This window comes from Sturnus vulgaris, chromosome 5 (assembly GCF_052056855.1).
Source record: "Sturnus vulgaris isolate bStuVul1 chromosome 5, bStuVul1.hap1, whole genome shotgun sequence".
Lineage (NCBI taxonomy): Eukaryota > Metazoa > Chordata > Aves > Passeriformes > Sturnidae > Sturnus > Sturnus vulgaris.
This window is the reverse complement of record NC_142247.1, coordinates 31292564-31305694: the sequence shown is the minus strand read 5'-3', so window position 1 is coordinate 31305694 and position 13131 is coordinate 31292564. Positions and strand designations below refer to the sequence as shown.

Below are 13131 nucleotides of genomic sequence, written 5' to 3'. Positions count from 1 at the left end.
CAAACCTCTAACATTACAGGCATCAAGAAATTGGTGACACAGTATAAGAAATTCCTTAGGAGAATACACATAAAATTTGTATTTCAGACTAACCCTGAGGATCAGGTAAACTACATAAGCCAAGAAAAGCACTTGATATTACTGTGCCAGCAGGGCTGGTCAGTTTGTCCAATGTAGTGGACTTTTCCAGACTATATGCATCATCTCTTTATCAAGCACCAAATCCAAGAAAACCAACTTCACAGAATACCTTACAACAGATATGAGAGCCCAAGCACAGAGATTTTATGTTTATTTAAACACAAACCTCATAAAAGAGCTTGCTAACACCTTGTCAGCAACAGCGACCAGCTGACACCAGGCATCTTGGAAGATTTCAGTGTATAGGAGAGTCAAACACATCCATCTCCTGCTACACTTCCCAAGGATGGTCAGGGACAGGCACTACTTCAGGCAGACTGTCAACACATTCAAGTCACAGCCAGAGGGTTCCTCATTCTGAGGTAACAGGACCGTTCTTTCCAATTTGCCTGCAGATTCCACTCATCAACTGAAATTCAACAGAAACAAGAACATAGGATGATCCAGACTTACTGAATCACTATCCATTCCCCATCTACATACTAAAACATGCAGTCTTTCTCTGCACATAGAGATGCCTCAGAGTTTTGGATGCTAGGAAGGATAAGAAATGAGAACCGGGTCACCAAAGCTGAAAAACAGTGGCTGCTATAGAAAAGATGAAGCAAATGCTATATCAAATGTCACACTGCAAAGCAAGCCAATACCCCTATCAAAACTCCAATGGAGCTGCCAAACTCTGCCCCACGAAGCTACCAAGCCTTTGAGCTACTCCTATGGTAAATATCTGCAGTAATCATGAGGTCCAAAAATGAAACAAAAACATGCTGGAGGGAAAAAAAACAAAAGTTCTCTTCCTGTTTTCACTAGAAAGGTCATGCCTATTTAAGGAAACCTTCCCAAGAATCATGGACATGCTCCATCACATCCATCAACTAACAGTGCAGAGTTAAATGTAATCACTCCAAAGGATTCCTAGTCCTTAAAGGGGTCGTGGTTGAAGCAAACCCAACTCATGCTACTCCTGGCATGCAAAGCAGTCACAAATACCTGATAGGCCCAAGATGAAGACATTAACCCACTGACCAGCAAAGGAGGAATTCTTACTTAACCCTTTAAGCAATGAGTAACAGGAGGAAAACACACACACAAGAAGTCTCATAGCACCTCCATCTATTCAAGTCAACACATTCCCCATGGGAAACAACCATCCCCAGAAGAACTTACACATTGGTGTGGCTGAAAGAGATACACTCAGATATGTTATCAGACTATAGACAGAGAGGTTTCAAGACAGAACATGAAGCATGAAGAATTCTTAGTGGTGCTAATTTGTGATTTATCAAGAGATAAAACTTATTTTTCTGAAACTGTAGCATTTGACACTGACCACATGATATTCCTGTTGAAAGGCAGAAAAGATCAGGCAAAATGGTGAAATGCAGCAAGCTTTTTCTGGAAGGATCTAATTAGGGAACAGAGACAAACACAAAAACCAGACCTAATTCCAAGCATAATTTCAATTTCCTGGCAAAGTGACACACAGATACACATATAAATGTATATATAGACAACTATCAGGTGGTCAGACAATATATACTCAAATACCAGCCTTAGCCTCACTCACCACATCCATCACAACAGCACTGACAGGTCATAAGTGGGCACTAAGAGAAGGGATGGACAGATTGTATGCCGGTTTTTACTTTCATAGTTAATTTTCTTCACAGTAGCTGTTATGGGGCTGTGTTTTGGATTTGTGCTAGAAACAGTGTTGATAATTCAGGGATGTTTTAGGCACTGCTGAGCAGTGCTTACACAGAGTCAAGGCCTTGTCCACTTCACCCCACTGGTGAGGAAGCTGAGCATGCAAAATAAGTTGGGAAGGGACACAGCCAGGACAGCTCACCTCAACTGACCCAAGGGATATTCCATACCTCATGACATCATGCTCAACATATAAAGCTGAGGGAAGAAAGAGAAAGAGAGGACATTCCGAGTGAAGTCTTCCCAAATCACCATTACACATGATGAAGCCACACTTTCCCTGGAGATGCCTGAATGCCTGCCTGCCCATGGGAAGCAGTGACTGAATCCCTTGCTTTCCTTTGCTTGCTTGTGTGGCTTTTGCTTTACCTGTTAAACTGCCTTTATCTCAACTCACAAGTTTTTTTTACTTTTAGTCCTCTGATTCTCTCCCCCATCCCAGCGGGAAGGAGTGAGCAGCTGTGTAGGGCTTAGGTGCCAGCTAAGATTAAGCCACAACAGATGGAAACACTACAGAGTGAAGCTCCACTGTAACCCTCTCTATCTGACAATCAAAATCCACAGTTGGTCCATTTCCTTTTATATTCTCCTTCTCTTCTCTGAAGTGTTCTCTGGCCCATGGTTGATATCTAACCATCACACAGACAGCACTGTTCCCAAATGCCACTATCACCTCCTGTTGAGTCCATCCCACCATCACAAATGATGGCCTTGTCTCCTCTGTCTGTGACTGTGACATCTCAGCTCAGCTCTCAGAACATGAGGCACTTGGCATGTACACCACCACTCTCAAGGAAATGTAACCAGCCCAGGAAGTCAGACTTTTTCAAGAAGTGCTTAGGTATAAAGGTCAGATAGGGAAAAGCCTGCTAGATAGATCCAGCTGGTGACACTAGCAGATGCCAGGTCTCTGTATTCATGTGAGCTTTGGAGATGACACCAGCTTCATCTTCTCACTTCAAGGCAATGGGAATTCCCATAACACATGCAGAGGCACAAAGAAGGCTGCCAGGTTGGTCTTTATCTCCTCTTTCCAAAAAGCAGTGGGATGGGGTGTTTATTTCTCCCCTACAGCTTTATACTACTTCCAGTGTTGTAGCCTGACAATCCCAGCAGTAAGATCAGGCATCCAGCCCAAAACTAGGCTTGTTGTCTGGGGCTCTCTGAAGATGACAGAACCCCGCCATATAACACAATTCTGCCTCCCCCCGCCCTTTACTCAGCTAAGGAGAACAGAACTGAACACCCATGTGGAAGCAATAAAAAGCACGCAGTGACAGGATGCATGAAGGATTAATTATTCAGCAAACAAAAAGGACATACCAAGTCCATGATCAGCCATGTATTTTTCACCTGAGACATCTGTATCCCAAGTGGCAGGATTCCTTTGCAACCCTAATTGTGTCACAAAGTCTCCTCAGCAAAAAATCTGTCCTCCTTGCTGATCCCACAAGCAACCACACTGAGACCTGTGTTCTGAGGAAAGGGAGAGAGCTGCCAGTCCCCATTGGGAACCAGCACATGGAATGGGTCAGGATCCAGTTCCTGCCTTTGCTGTCCACACAGAGCTCTTTGCTTCTTAACAGACCAAAACATGCTTTTTAACTCAAAAGGCAGTGTAGCTACATTCTCTCCTAAAATAGCAACTGCAAAAGTCAAGGGCTGCAGATTAAAAAATAGCAACTATCCCTGCAACTTCCAGTGTTTCCTCGTGTGCAGGGATGTTACAATAAATCAGGATTATGAGGTACTTTTTCCTAATTCCTCCTTCATTCAAGCCTAAGAAATGCTGTGTTCTGAGCAGTATGAACAGCTGCAGAAACCAAAAGATAGGTGGTTTTATAGTTTAAGACAAGCAGCATCCTTCTACTTGAAAAGTTAGTTAGATTTCAAACCCTATCTTCCAAGTAGAATTTCACTATGATGCTGAACAATCTCCTTAATTCAAGCTGTTCTGCTGGGTTTTAAGATAAAGACAACATCACTGTACATTTGCCCAACATGACACACTTAAGGATCAGAAAATAATATCATTAGTACCTGTGAAGCACCCACACTACAGTGGTGAGTATTGTAGAAGAGACCATTAAAAATTAATAGGTCTTATTCAGTGAAAGGTTTAGGTTATCTGCAGTATATTTAGTTTGGGGTCATACATGAGATGAAAGAGAAGAAATGAAATATTGGATAGTCCAAACCCTGACCTTACACCCATTTTAACTGGTTACAAAACTCCCATTAAGTTTAATAGCGCCTCAGTGAGCACCATGCATTTGCTGCACTTGCGGAGATTAAATCATCTCTAAAAGCATAAAAAGTATGACCACATAATTATGACCTCACATGATGCCTTCTTGTCACACTCTCCTGCTGGGCAGTTACTGGCTAAGAGTTCCGGCCCCTTCAATGCAGATGCACCACAAATTAAATTCTCCCTGGCTGCAGCCTGCTGTGCACAGGTTCTCACCCTGGCACATTCTCTGTCTGTCTCCTCAATCCTCTGCATGGAGGAGAGACAGCATCTGCAGTTCCAGACCACCCAGGACAAACACAACCCCAGCACCACTTCAGAGCTGCACATCTCTTCCTAGAACTAGAGCACTGCGAGCATTCTGCATTTCCATACACTTCAATTTCAATTACTGGACAAAACAAAACAGGATGGGCAGGTGTTTCAGAAGCCAGCTGGATTCTCCTGCAGGCTGTCCAAGAGACATTCAGATCTGCTGCTGCAAATCAGCAGCAGTGTTGCATATACTTTATTGCCTCAGTTTCCCGCCATGATTCAAATCATTCCTGAGGCCACTATAAGACAAACACCTGCATCCCACTTTCATACATGCCACCAGCCCCAGGACATCAGCCTGTACCATGCTCCAAGACCCCACTTCCTTTGGTATGCCCCACGGTTCATTTGCTGAAGCAACATCACAGCCTAGGTTTCCTTCCCTGAATGAACCTGTTGGATCTCCCCAGGCTGTGTGGCTGGTCCTACCTGTGGGAGCAGAAGTACCACTCAGAGAGAGGTCTTTAATCCCAGGAACCACCCCAGGCCACCCCAAAGCTGACCTTTAAGAACTAACGCCTATAGGCAAGGAGAAGCACCTACAAAATCTACTCCATCCTGGCCCAGCTTTTGTCCAAAGCTGCACAGGGCTTTTAACATGAAATAAGGGTAGGAAAGAGGCCTCTGATGGACCTGCTTTCCAGGACAGCAGAGTACAAAGGGTAATGAAGAAGCCATTGCTTGCACTTCCCCTCATTTCTTCTTCCCACAAAAGGGAAGCAAGGACACAAAACAGAATAAAATCAAAGAGCCAGACAGAGATGGCTCAGAAGCACGATCTCTCACAGGAGCTGCTGAGAGACATGCTTGGCTACTCCACCTGCATATCCAGGGACCCAGGAAGAAGGTGCCCAGCCCTGCAGCTGGGCAGAGCCTGTCCTTCCCCCCACCTCAGGTCAGTGAGCAGGCTGGAGGAAAGGCAACCTTCACATCCCTATCCGGGCAGGAGGACAGCAACCACAAGGAGCAAATTATAGCACCAGGATCCCAGCTAGAGCCTCCCCTCAGCCCACACAGCACTAAATCAAGGCTTTTTAGTGATGCCTTGGTGGGATTTTCTTCCTGGGCATCACCCTCAACCACTCCAAATGTCTGCAAGAATCTCCTACAGAAATAGCAGTGGGAAAGCTGTGCAGAAAGACTCGGTTAAAAGTGCACAATGCTCCAGTCCCTTGAAAAAACCTGAGCTGGATCCAGATCCCAAGGCCTCAAAGGCCTCTGGGGAGCATATTTTGATATTTGTCACACACAGAAAAGCCACATAAGGTTTATTCTTTAGCCTCTCTATTAAAAGAAATTTAGCTATGCACAGTCAGAGGGGAAAAGTGCTGACATTATGAAGGTTTTTTCCCCCTTAAATGGTGCAGCTTCTTCCTGATCTCTATGCTAATACATGCATTATTGCTGAGGCAATTATGAGCAGATAAAACCCAATAAAGCCATGCAAGAAAAGCAACAAGTGCTTTTATTCCATGCTCTTTGAAGCAAGCATCCAATCTTTCTGCACCACAAAGCCTCCTAGACAAACATAAGCAACAGCTCCAGTAACACATAGCCACTTCAAAAACATGCCAGCCTGAATCCCACTGTCCCATCCAAGCAGAAGATCTCATTACCTCTCTTCTAATCAGTGTGAACCACAAATACCCTCTGCCCACACTCCAAAGGTTAGGAGCTGGCACAATGGCATAGCTGACTGAACACCAGTGTTGCACCAAGTGAGCTGACAGAAACTGCCCAAGTTCCCTGCTCTGCCCAAGCAAATGCTGGATCCAGCTCCAGTTCAGCAGATGCTGCTCATTAAACAAGGGGGCTTTTGTATACAATCTTCCTTTCTCTGTGACCACTTAAATACCTCATATCACTGCGAAGGAGATGGAGTCCCATTTCCTTTGGTCCAGCAAGAGAGCTGATAGGGGTGGTTTAGACAGATGTCATATGTACATGTGACAAGCCAAATGAGAGAGACTGAAACAGTTCACAAACACCCTGGAAATCTTCCAGAACCCAGGTTAGAAATCTAGAAAACTATGTGGTCTTTCTCAGCAAAGCTTTCCTGCAGGAGAGGTAGCCAGGCACAGCTCAGAGGGACAGCTTGGCAGGCAAGGAACAGTGCAGGGTCAGGAGGGCGGCACAGTCCAGGACTGGTTAGGACTGTTTCATCCAGTCCCTGCCATTGTTGGACTTGGCTCCTACAGATATCTCTAATTCAACCTGTAAAAAATGAGACGCACGAAATAAAGTGAAGCAGAGGGAGAGGGAAGCATGCTGGGGAAAATGTATACACATCTTTCAAACTGAATTTACAAAAGATTGCTGGCAAAATTTAATTTACTGGAGAGCAAAGGGAGTTAAGGCCCAAAATGCAGCCAAGCAGCTCTAATCCCTAAACATCGGGATTATCTCATGACAGCTGCACTTGGGTGTCCACTCAATACCACTGTAAAATGTAGATCAACAGAATGCTTCAATGAACCGGAACTTGTTACCTCTAATTGCTTCTCTCACTTCTCTTCTGGATGTTCCTCTGATCCCTCAGCCACCGCATTTCAACAGCAAACACACACACACAGAAGGTCAAGTAATATCAGAGTTGGGTAAATTAAATAAAAGATTTCCAGACAACCAAAACATCTGCCCTTCTCTTTCACTTCATACAAAAACTAAAGTTTGCTGAGTGCCACAAGACAAGTCAGCAGCACAGAATGACAGGTTTTAAAACATCTTCAACTAATGCAATTGCTAACATTTTCCAAAAGGGCAGAGGTTTCTGTGCAACCAACCAAACACTGCTAACGACAGGCTTTATTTTTCTAAGCTAACAGGGGTACGTCCTTCAGCAGCAGTTTCCAGGGGGCCACAGACCACCCACAGAATCCTGTTCAGATCCATCTCAACTTCAGTTTGGCTTCCCTACCTCTAGTGCAAACGAAGCAGTTGATTTATTTTATTTTACTTTTGCCTCCTTTGCATCTCCCGTGTTCTGGTACTTCTGCTGCCACCAGTCTCACCACAGCAGCAGAAAGAGCAGTCGCAGCAAAGCACGAAGCCAGCACAGGAGCACAGCTGCTAAACCTTCAGTGACCAGCACATCTTTGAGATAACCTTGAACACAGAAGTGCAAATCCCCAATGCAGAAGGGCAAGGCAGGAGCCCTGCTTGCTGCATCACTGGGAGGAACAGCCAACAGAGGCTATTGCACAGGATCTGCCTGGGAGCTACTCCAAACTCAGCTAGGTGGGCAACCTTTCCAACACGCAAGAGAGAGACCAGGCCTCCTGCAAAATACCAGAGTGCTTGTGTTTCTAAACGGGAATTCTGAAAGGAAAAATAAAAAAACTTATGTCTACAGCTGGTACACATATGCAGAAGGAAACCATCTCCAGTAGAGCCAGACCTCTGTTTGGTTTCCAACCTCACAAACGTGGCCATCACCTTTGAACACAAACTTCTGGAATCTACAGAGAAATACTGAGAGAGCGGGAGTACTAAAGCATGCAGAATACTTCACTTGGGCTTTCCATTTTCCTGAATATGGCAAGAAAAGAGCCAACATTAAAGCACTCTTAACAACTCTAAAATCCCAACTTTCAGTCTGTTTGCCAAAGGTTTTCTTTGAACTGGAGATTTTCTAAGTGTTCCCAGACTGTGTCAAGTCTAACTCATAACATTCAAATATTTAAAAAAACAAAGGGTAAAAGCAACAGAGAAACAACAACAAACTTAGAGGTGATTCATTATGTCTCATCACATCAGCAATACTCTGTCTAAACAGCATCCCAGGAAATCTCATCCTGGATGCAAGGCAGAGGTCAAATGACTGGAACTTCATTTCTATTACTGTATCTTGTATCCTCTGCATTGCTCTGCATCTCTTTACAAAGACAGCCATGCCATGAAAAATAAGAGGGAGGAAAAAGCTAACCTGATTACACAGCTTTTCCACAATTTACTGGAACTAAATGTTCTCTTCTGTAAGATTTAAAAATACAGACTTCCAAAGGGTCTCTCACAGCATAAAAGCTGTTATTCACTGGCCCCTTCTCAATTACAATCCCAGTCAACCCTCCTACTTGTAAACCCAAACCTATCTAGAAATTATCAGCAGACTGATTTCTTGCCATCCTCTGGAACACCACAAATAGGCCACAGCTTGAACAAGGACACCGGGTAGTCATGAAGCACCAGTCACGTCCCCACTCTCCCCTTTCGGTGGCACCCTGCAGTTCAAGGTTTCCAGTCATTGTGCTGGAAAGAAGTCAGGCTGGTAGGGGGTGTCACAGACCATCTTCTGGCTCACGGTAGGATGAGAAACCGCAGACTTTCTTTTGGAGCGAAGACTTATCGTCTATTACATCATCTTTTAGTCACAGGGGACTGATCTCAACACCACTAGTCATCTTTATGAACCCTGTGCTGACATGGCTGAATGACAACACAAAGTCACCACTCATTGCTGCCACTAAAGGTTTATGTGGACTGGCAAGGCACAGACCACAGCTGCATTAACTGTCTGTCCTGACCAGCTGGCCATGCTCACGATTGCAAGACGAGAAATTCTCCCAAATACTCAGGGGTACTGAGCACACAAGTCATTCATGAAAGAGGAACAAGGATCAGCTCTGTTCACACCTTGCATCTAATTCCACCCATGTATTACCACCAGGTATGATTTTAATTTACAGCCTAGACCCCATACAAAAGTTAAATCAAAATTCAGTTTGGGAATTAAATGAGGAGTTGATTAACTCATTCAACTCCATGCAAAGCAAGGGGAAGGTATTTTAGTAACTTTTTCAGTAGTGTAAGCTGTCTGGTACACCTCTAGCACTTGGAAGGGGAAGACAAAAAGAGTACCTTGGAATTACACCCTTGTCTGCAGTTTGAAAGAGAAAGGGACACTTCCCAGCTAGTCACAACATTTCTCATCTTTCATCACACAAGGAACAGAGGAGGAGAGAGATAGTTGCAAGAGTACTTTCTCTTCCATCTATGCAGCAGTCAGTATTTTCTGACAAGATGTAAATACAGCTGCATCAACAATTGATTTCAGTGCAGTTTCACAAGTGACTTAGGCTAATATAACTTTCCTTTTTTGTCTTCTCCACTGTGTTAGGCATTATTTTTACCTAGATCAACAATTGATCCAAATGATTCAACTATCCAAGTCAGCAAACAGAGCATGAGGTAGTTTCTTGCTAGTATTTATACAGTTAAAAAGCAGCAGTACCTTTGGGGCCCTTTACTTCCAAACCTATCCAAATACTTCCAGGTGACATTCCTGGCCAGTAGCATTTGACTTTTGCCGTTTATGGAACTGAGGGAGCTAAAAAACCAGCAGTTCCTGGTAGACTTTTTCCTCCCACGCCACGATTAACTGAAATATGTCCCAGAAGCAGATAGCAGCCGTGATCCGATTTGTCCCAATCCCAACTCAAGCAGCTTTACACCACCCTCCTAACAAGATCAGCACTGGCCAAACACCATTTATCCGGCCTGATCAAAGATGGATTAGATAATGAAACCCTAACAGCATAAGCTGTCTGAGCATGCTAGCCTGAGACAGCAGAAAACAAGAAGCCCAGTAAATTTAAAGGCTCCTTGAAGCTTTTAGGCACCTTCAGCCCCAAGGTCTTAATAACTAGCTACTGTCTTATCTTCCTATAGCCTAGTTTTGATATTTCATGCTAATAGACTCACAAGAAATCTATTAGCTTTACAGCTACATTAGTAATTTCTCCAGCTAAATTATTCATTTCAGCATTACATGCTGTGTTTATATCCCGAGCCATCGGTATGTACAGGTTATGCAAAGAAGAAATGGTGGTGGGCAGAGCATTCCATGATTCCTTGCTATCAGCCCAGAGACACGAGGTCACCAAGTTTACACAGCAACAGCCCATGGCTCTGGAACAGGAAGTAGAAAATTGACAGGATCTCCAGGAAAAACAAGGTACAACGGTTGCTGGTCGTATTTCCAGCTTTCCGAAAGCCTCTAGTACATACGAGAGGGAGAAAAAAAACCATCAAAGAATAAGCTCTTTATTCCTCTTGTAAGCATTAGATACAGTTAAACACAGAGAATTTACTAAAAAGAAGCTGTTATTCTAAAATAAGGTACTTCAAAGGAAGGCACGATCCGAACAGAAATCCTTGTGAAGAGCAATCTTGTGTTTTGTCTTTTAAGTAAAAATATACCGAATTTCCCAAACATTAAAGGACACATTTTTCCTAGCTCTGATTGTTGGTAAGTTTGGCTTCAAATTTGGTACTTCTTGCTTGCAAACATGAGCAGATTCTCCAAATATATAAACTACAGTTTTTAAAACTAAAAAAAAACAAACAAACAAAAAAAAAAAAAACCAAAAAAAAAAACCGAGGCAAACTTGTGGATATAGAATCATAGAATGGTTTGGGTTAGAAAGAATCTTAAGGATCACCTAGTTCCAAATAATGGTACGTATTTGTACGTATATACATATATGAGTTTATTTTCATCTTTTATAATAAAAGGATTGAAAAATCTTTTCCATGTATATACATATGGAAAGATTAAAATTACACTAAGAATGCTAAATAAGTACAATATGGGGGTCCTAATCTGAAGAGCAGCTACACTGACTACAGACACACTTAAAAATTGAGTTCTACTAGTTGCACCTCAACTAATTTCTCCACTGTTCCCCACTATCTGGTACAGAAATAAGCCTCAGCTTTCTGCTAATTAATTCCACAATCAATCTTTAGTATCATGACCCCCAAAATTACACACTGCTTCACACACACGCAAGTTACAGCCCCACTGAATGCTGCAGTCTTACTATCTTTCATTATTCCTTGAACAGACAACAAGACACTTTTCAATATAAATACATGGAGGAGAGTTTTATCTGTAGAGAAATTGTACTCATTTGCAATCAAAAACAACAACAACAACAAAAAATCAGACTCTAGCTAAACCAACCCAAGTCCCTTCCTGGGCAATTTTCAGTTGATTTACCCAGGTTTATATCAACAACAACCAGTTAAACAACTATATGCAGGGTAAACTGGTGCATCTTCCATAACTAACAGGATTTTCTGTAACTAACCAGGATCTTTGCCTCAGTTCAACTCTGAAGAGCTGGAAGAATTTCATGTCACCATGCCTGTGCACTCATTCATAACTCCTAGCAAGACACACCATACAAACACTTCTCCAACGCTAAGCATCTTTCTCCTTTCAATTGTACACACCGCCTGAGTCATATCTAACACCTACGTGTGGGAGAACACACTACTTCAAGGGATAAAAGGGCACAGCATGATTTTTGCTTGCCCTTGGGAGAGCACAAGCAGCAGCACTTGGGTACGAAGCTCCAGCAAGCGCTCAGGCCACACCATCACACTTGGAAAAACACGATGCTGTGGGGAGGAGAGACCACCATGAAAGGCAGGACATCAGACAGAACCACAAATAAAGCCTTCCTGCTGCAAGCTGTTTAAAGAATAAATAATTCTTAAGCATGACACGGGACAGCCAGGGAAATTAAAAGGGAAGAGTGTTGGTCAGTATTTGGCATCTTGATGAGAAGCACCATGGAGAGAATAGGATGCTCACTTCGGAAAGCCAGGAAGGAGTGCTTACCCCCAGAAAAGGTGAGAAGAGAAACAAGCTCAGATGAATAAATCACGCTGCTTCCAAGGAGCTCTGATACACTCATCACGAGAGACAGAAGCAGAAAAGGCCAGTGCAACTGCCATATAAAACAACCCTCCACAACACCCAGACAAAGGGAGGCAGAAACACCTTGGCGGCATCACCCCACAAACACAAAGGCCAATGCACCTGAAACAAGCGATGTTTTGGGGACGATCAAACCGCACTGGCAGGAGACGACAGAAACGTGGGAATCTGAACCAGCCTAGAAGACGTCCCACTACCTCGCTTCTCCCCATTCCCAGGTAGCACTTAACACCCGGGATTTCTCCTGGCGCTGTACAAGCCCCAAGCGCCGCGGGTAAACCCCGGTCCCGGAGCGCTGCCGGTGCCGCGCACCCGGCCCCGACACCGCGGCTTCCCGTGCTGCCCGGCGGCGGCTCCCCCAGGGCCCCGCGCCGCCGCCCCGTGCTCCGGGCTGCGCCCCTGGAGCCGCCCGGCTCGGCCCGGGGGGAGCCCCGCTCGCCCGGCTGCCCGCGGGGAAAGGGCCGCACGCCCGAGCGCAACGCGCCGAATCCCGCAAACCGAAATCAAAGGGGGCCCCGGCCCGGCCGAGCCCCGGGGAGGGAGAGCCGGGGACGGCCCGGCACTGCCCGCTACCTGCATGCCGCCGCCGTCGGCCTCCGCCTCCGTCCGCAGCCGCTTGCTGTGGCCGCCCTCCGCGCCGTCCCCGCCGGGCATGGGCTGCTCCAGCTCCGGCTCCCGCTTCACGCCGCGGGCGGACCCCGCACCGCCACCGGCCAGGAGCTGCGGCTGTGGCTGCTGCTGCTGCTGCTGCGGGGGCTGGCCGCCCTCCGCCATCCGCGCCGCCGGAGCCCCGGCCGCCCCCCGCCGCGATCGCCCCGCTCTGTCACCGCGGCGCCCGGCGCTGCCGGAGGAGCGGGAGCCGCAGCAGGAGAAGGAGGAGGGCGGCGAGCCCCGCGCCGCGACCGGAGCGGGAGCGGGCACGCCGGGCTCCGACCCACCGGAGCTCCTCGGTCACGGGCTCGGCGGCGGCTGGGGAGGGGCCGGAGCCCCT

The 13131-nt window shown here is 45.6% G+C and overlaps 1 protein-coding gene across 10 annotated transcripts in view; it reads right to left on the bottom strand.

Annotated features, from left to right (window-relative positions):
- RBFOX2 (RNA binding fox-1 homolog 2) overlaps positions 1-12929 on the bottom strand; it is a 170070-nt gene extending 157141 nt beyond the window's left edge. For all 10 annotated transcript variants that reach the window (XR_015803881.1, XR_015803882.1, XR_015803883.1 and 7 more), the window contains exon 1: positions 12714-12929. Coding sequence is in view for 7 of the 10 variants with exons in the window: in XM_088165356.1 (XP_088021482.1) it covers positions 12714-12914 (201 nt within the window). In the remaining 3 variants the exon portion in view is untranslated. The remainder of the gene's footprint in view (positions 1-12713) is intronic.
- Between the last annotated feature and the right edge of the window lie 202 nt (positions 12930-13131).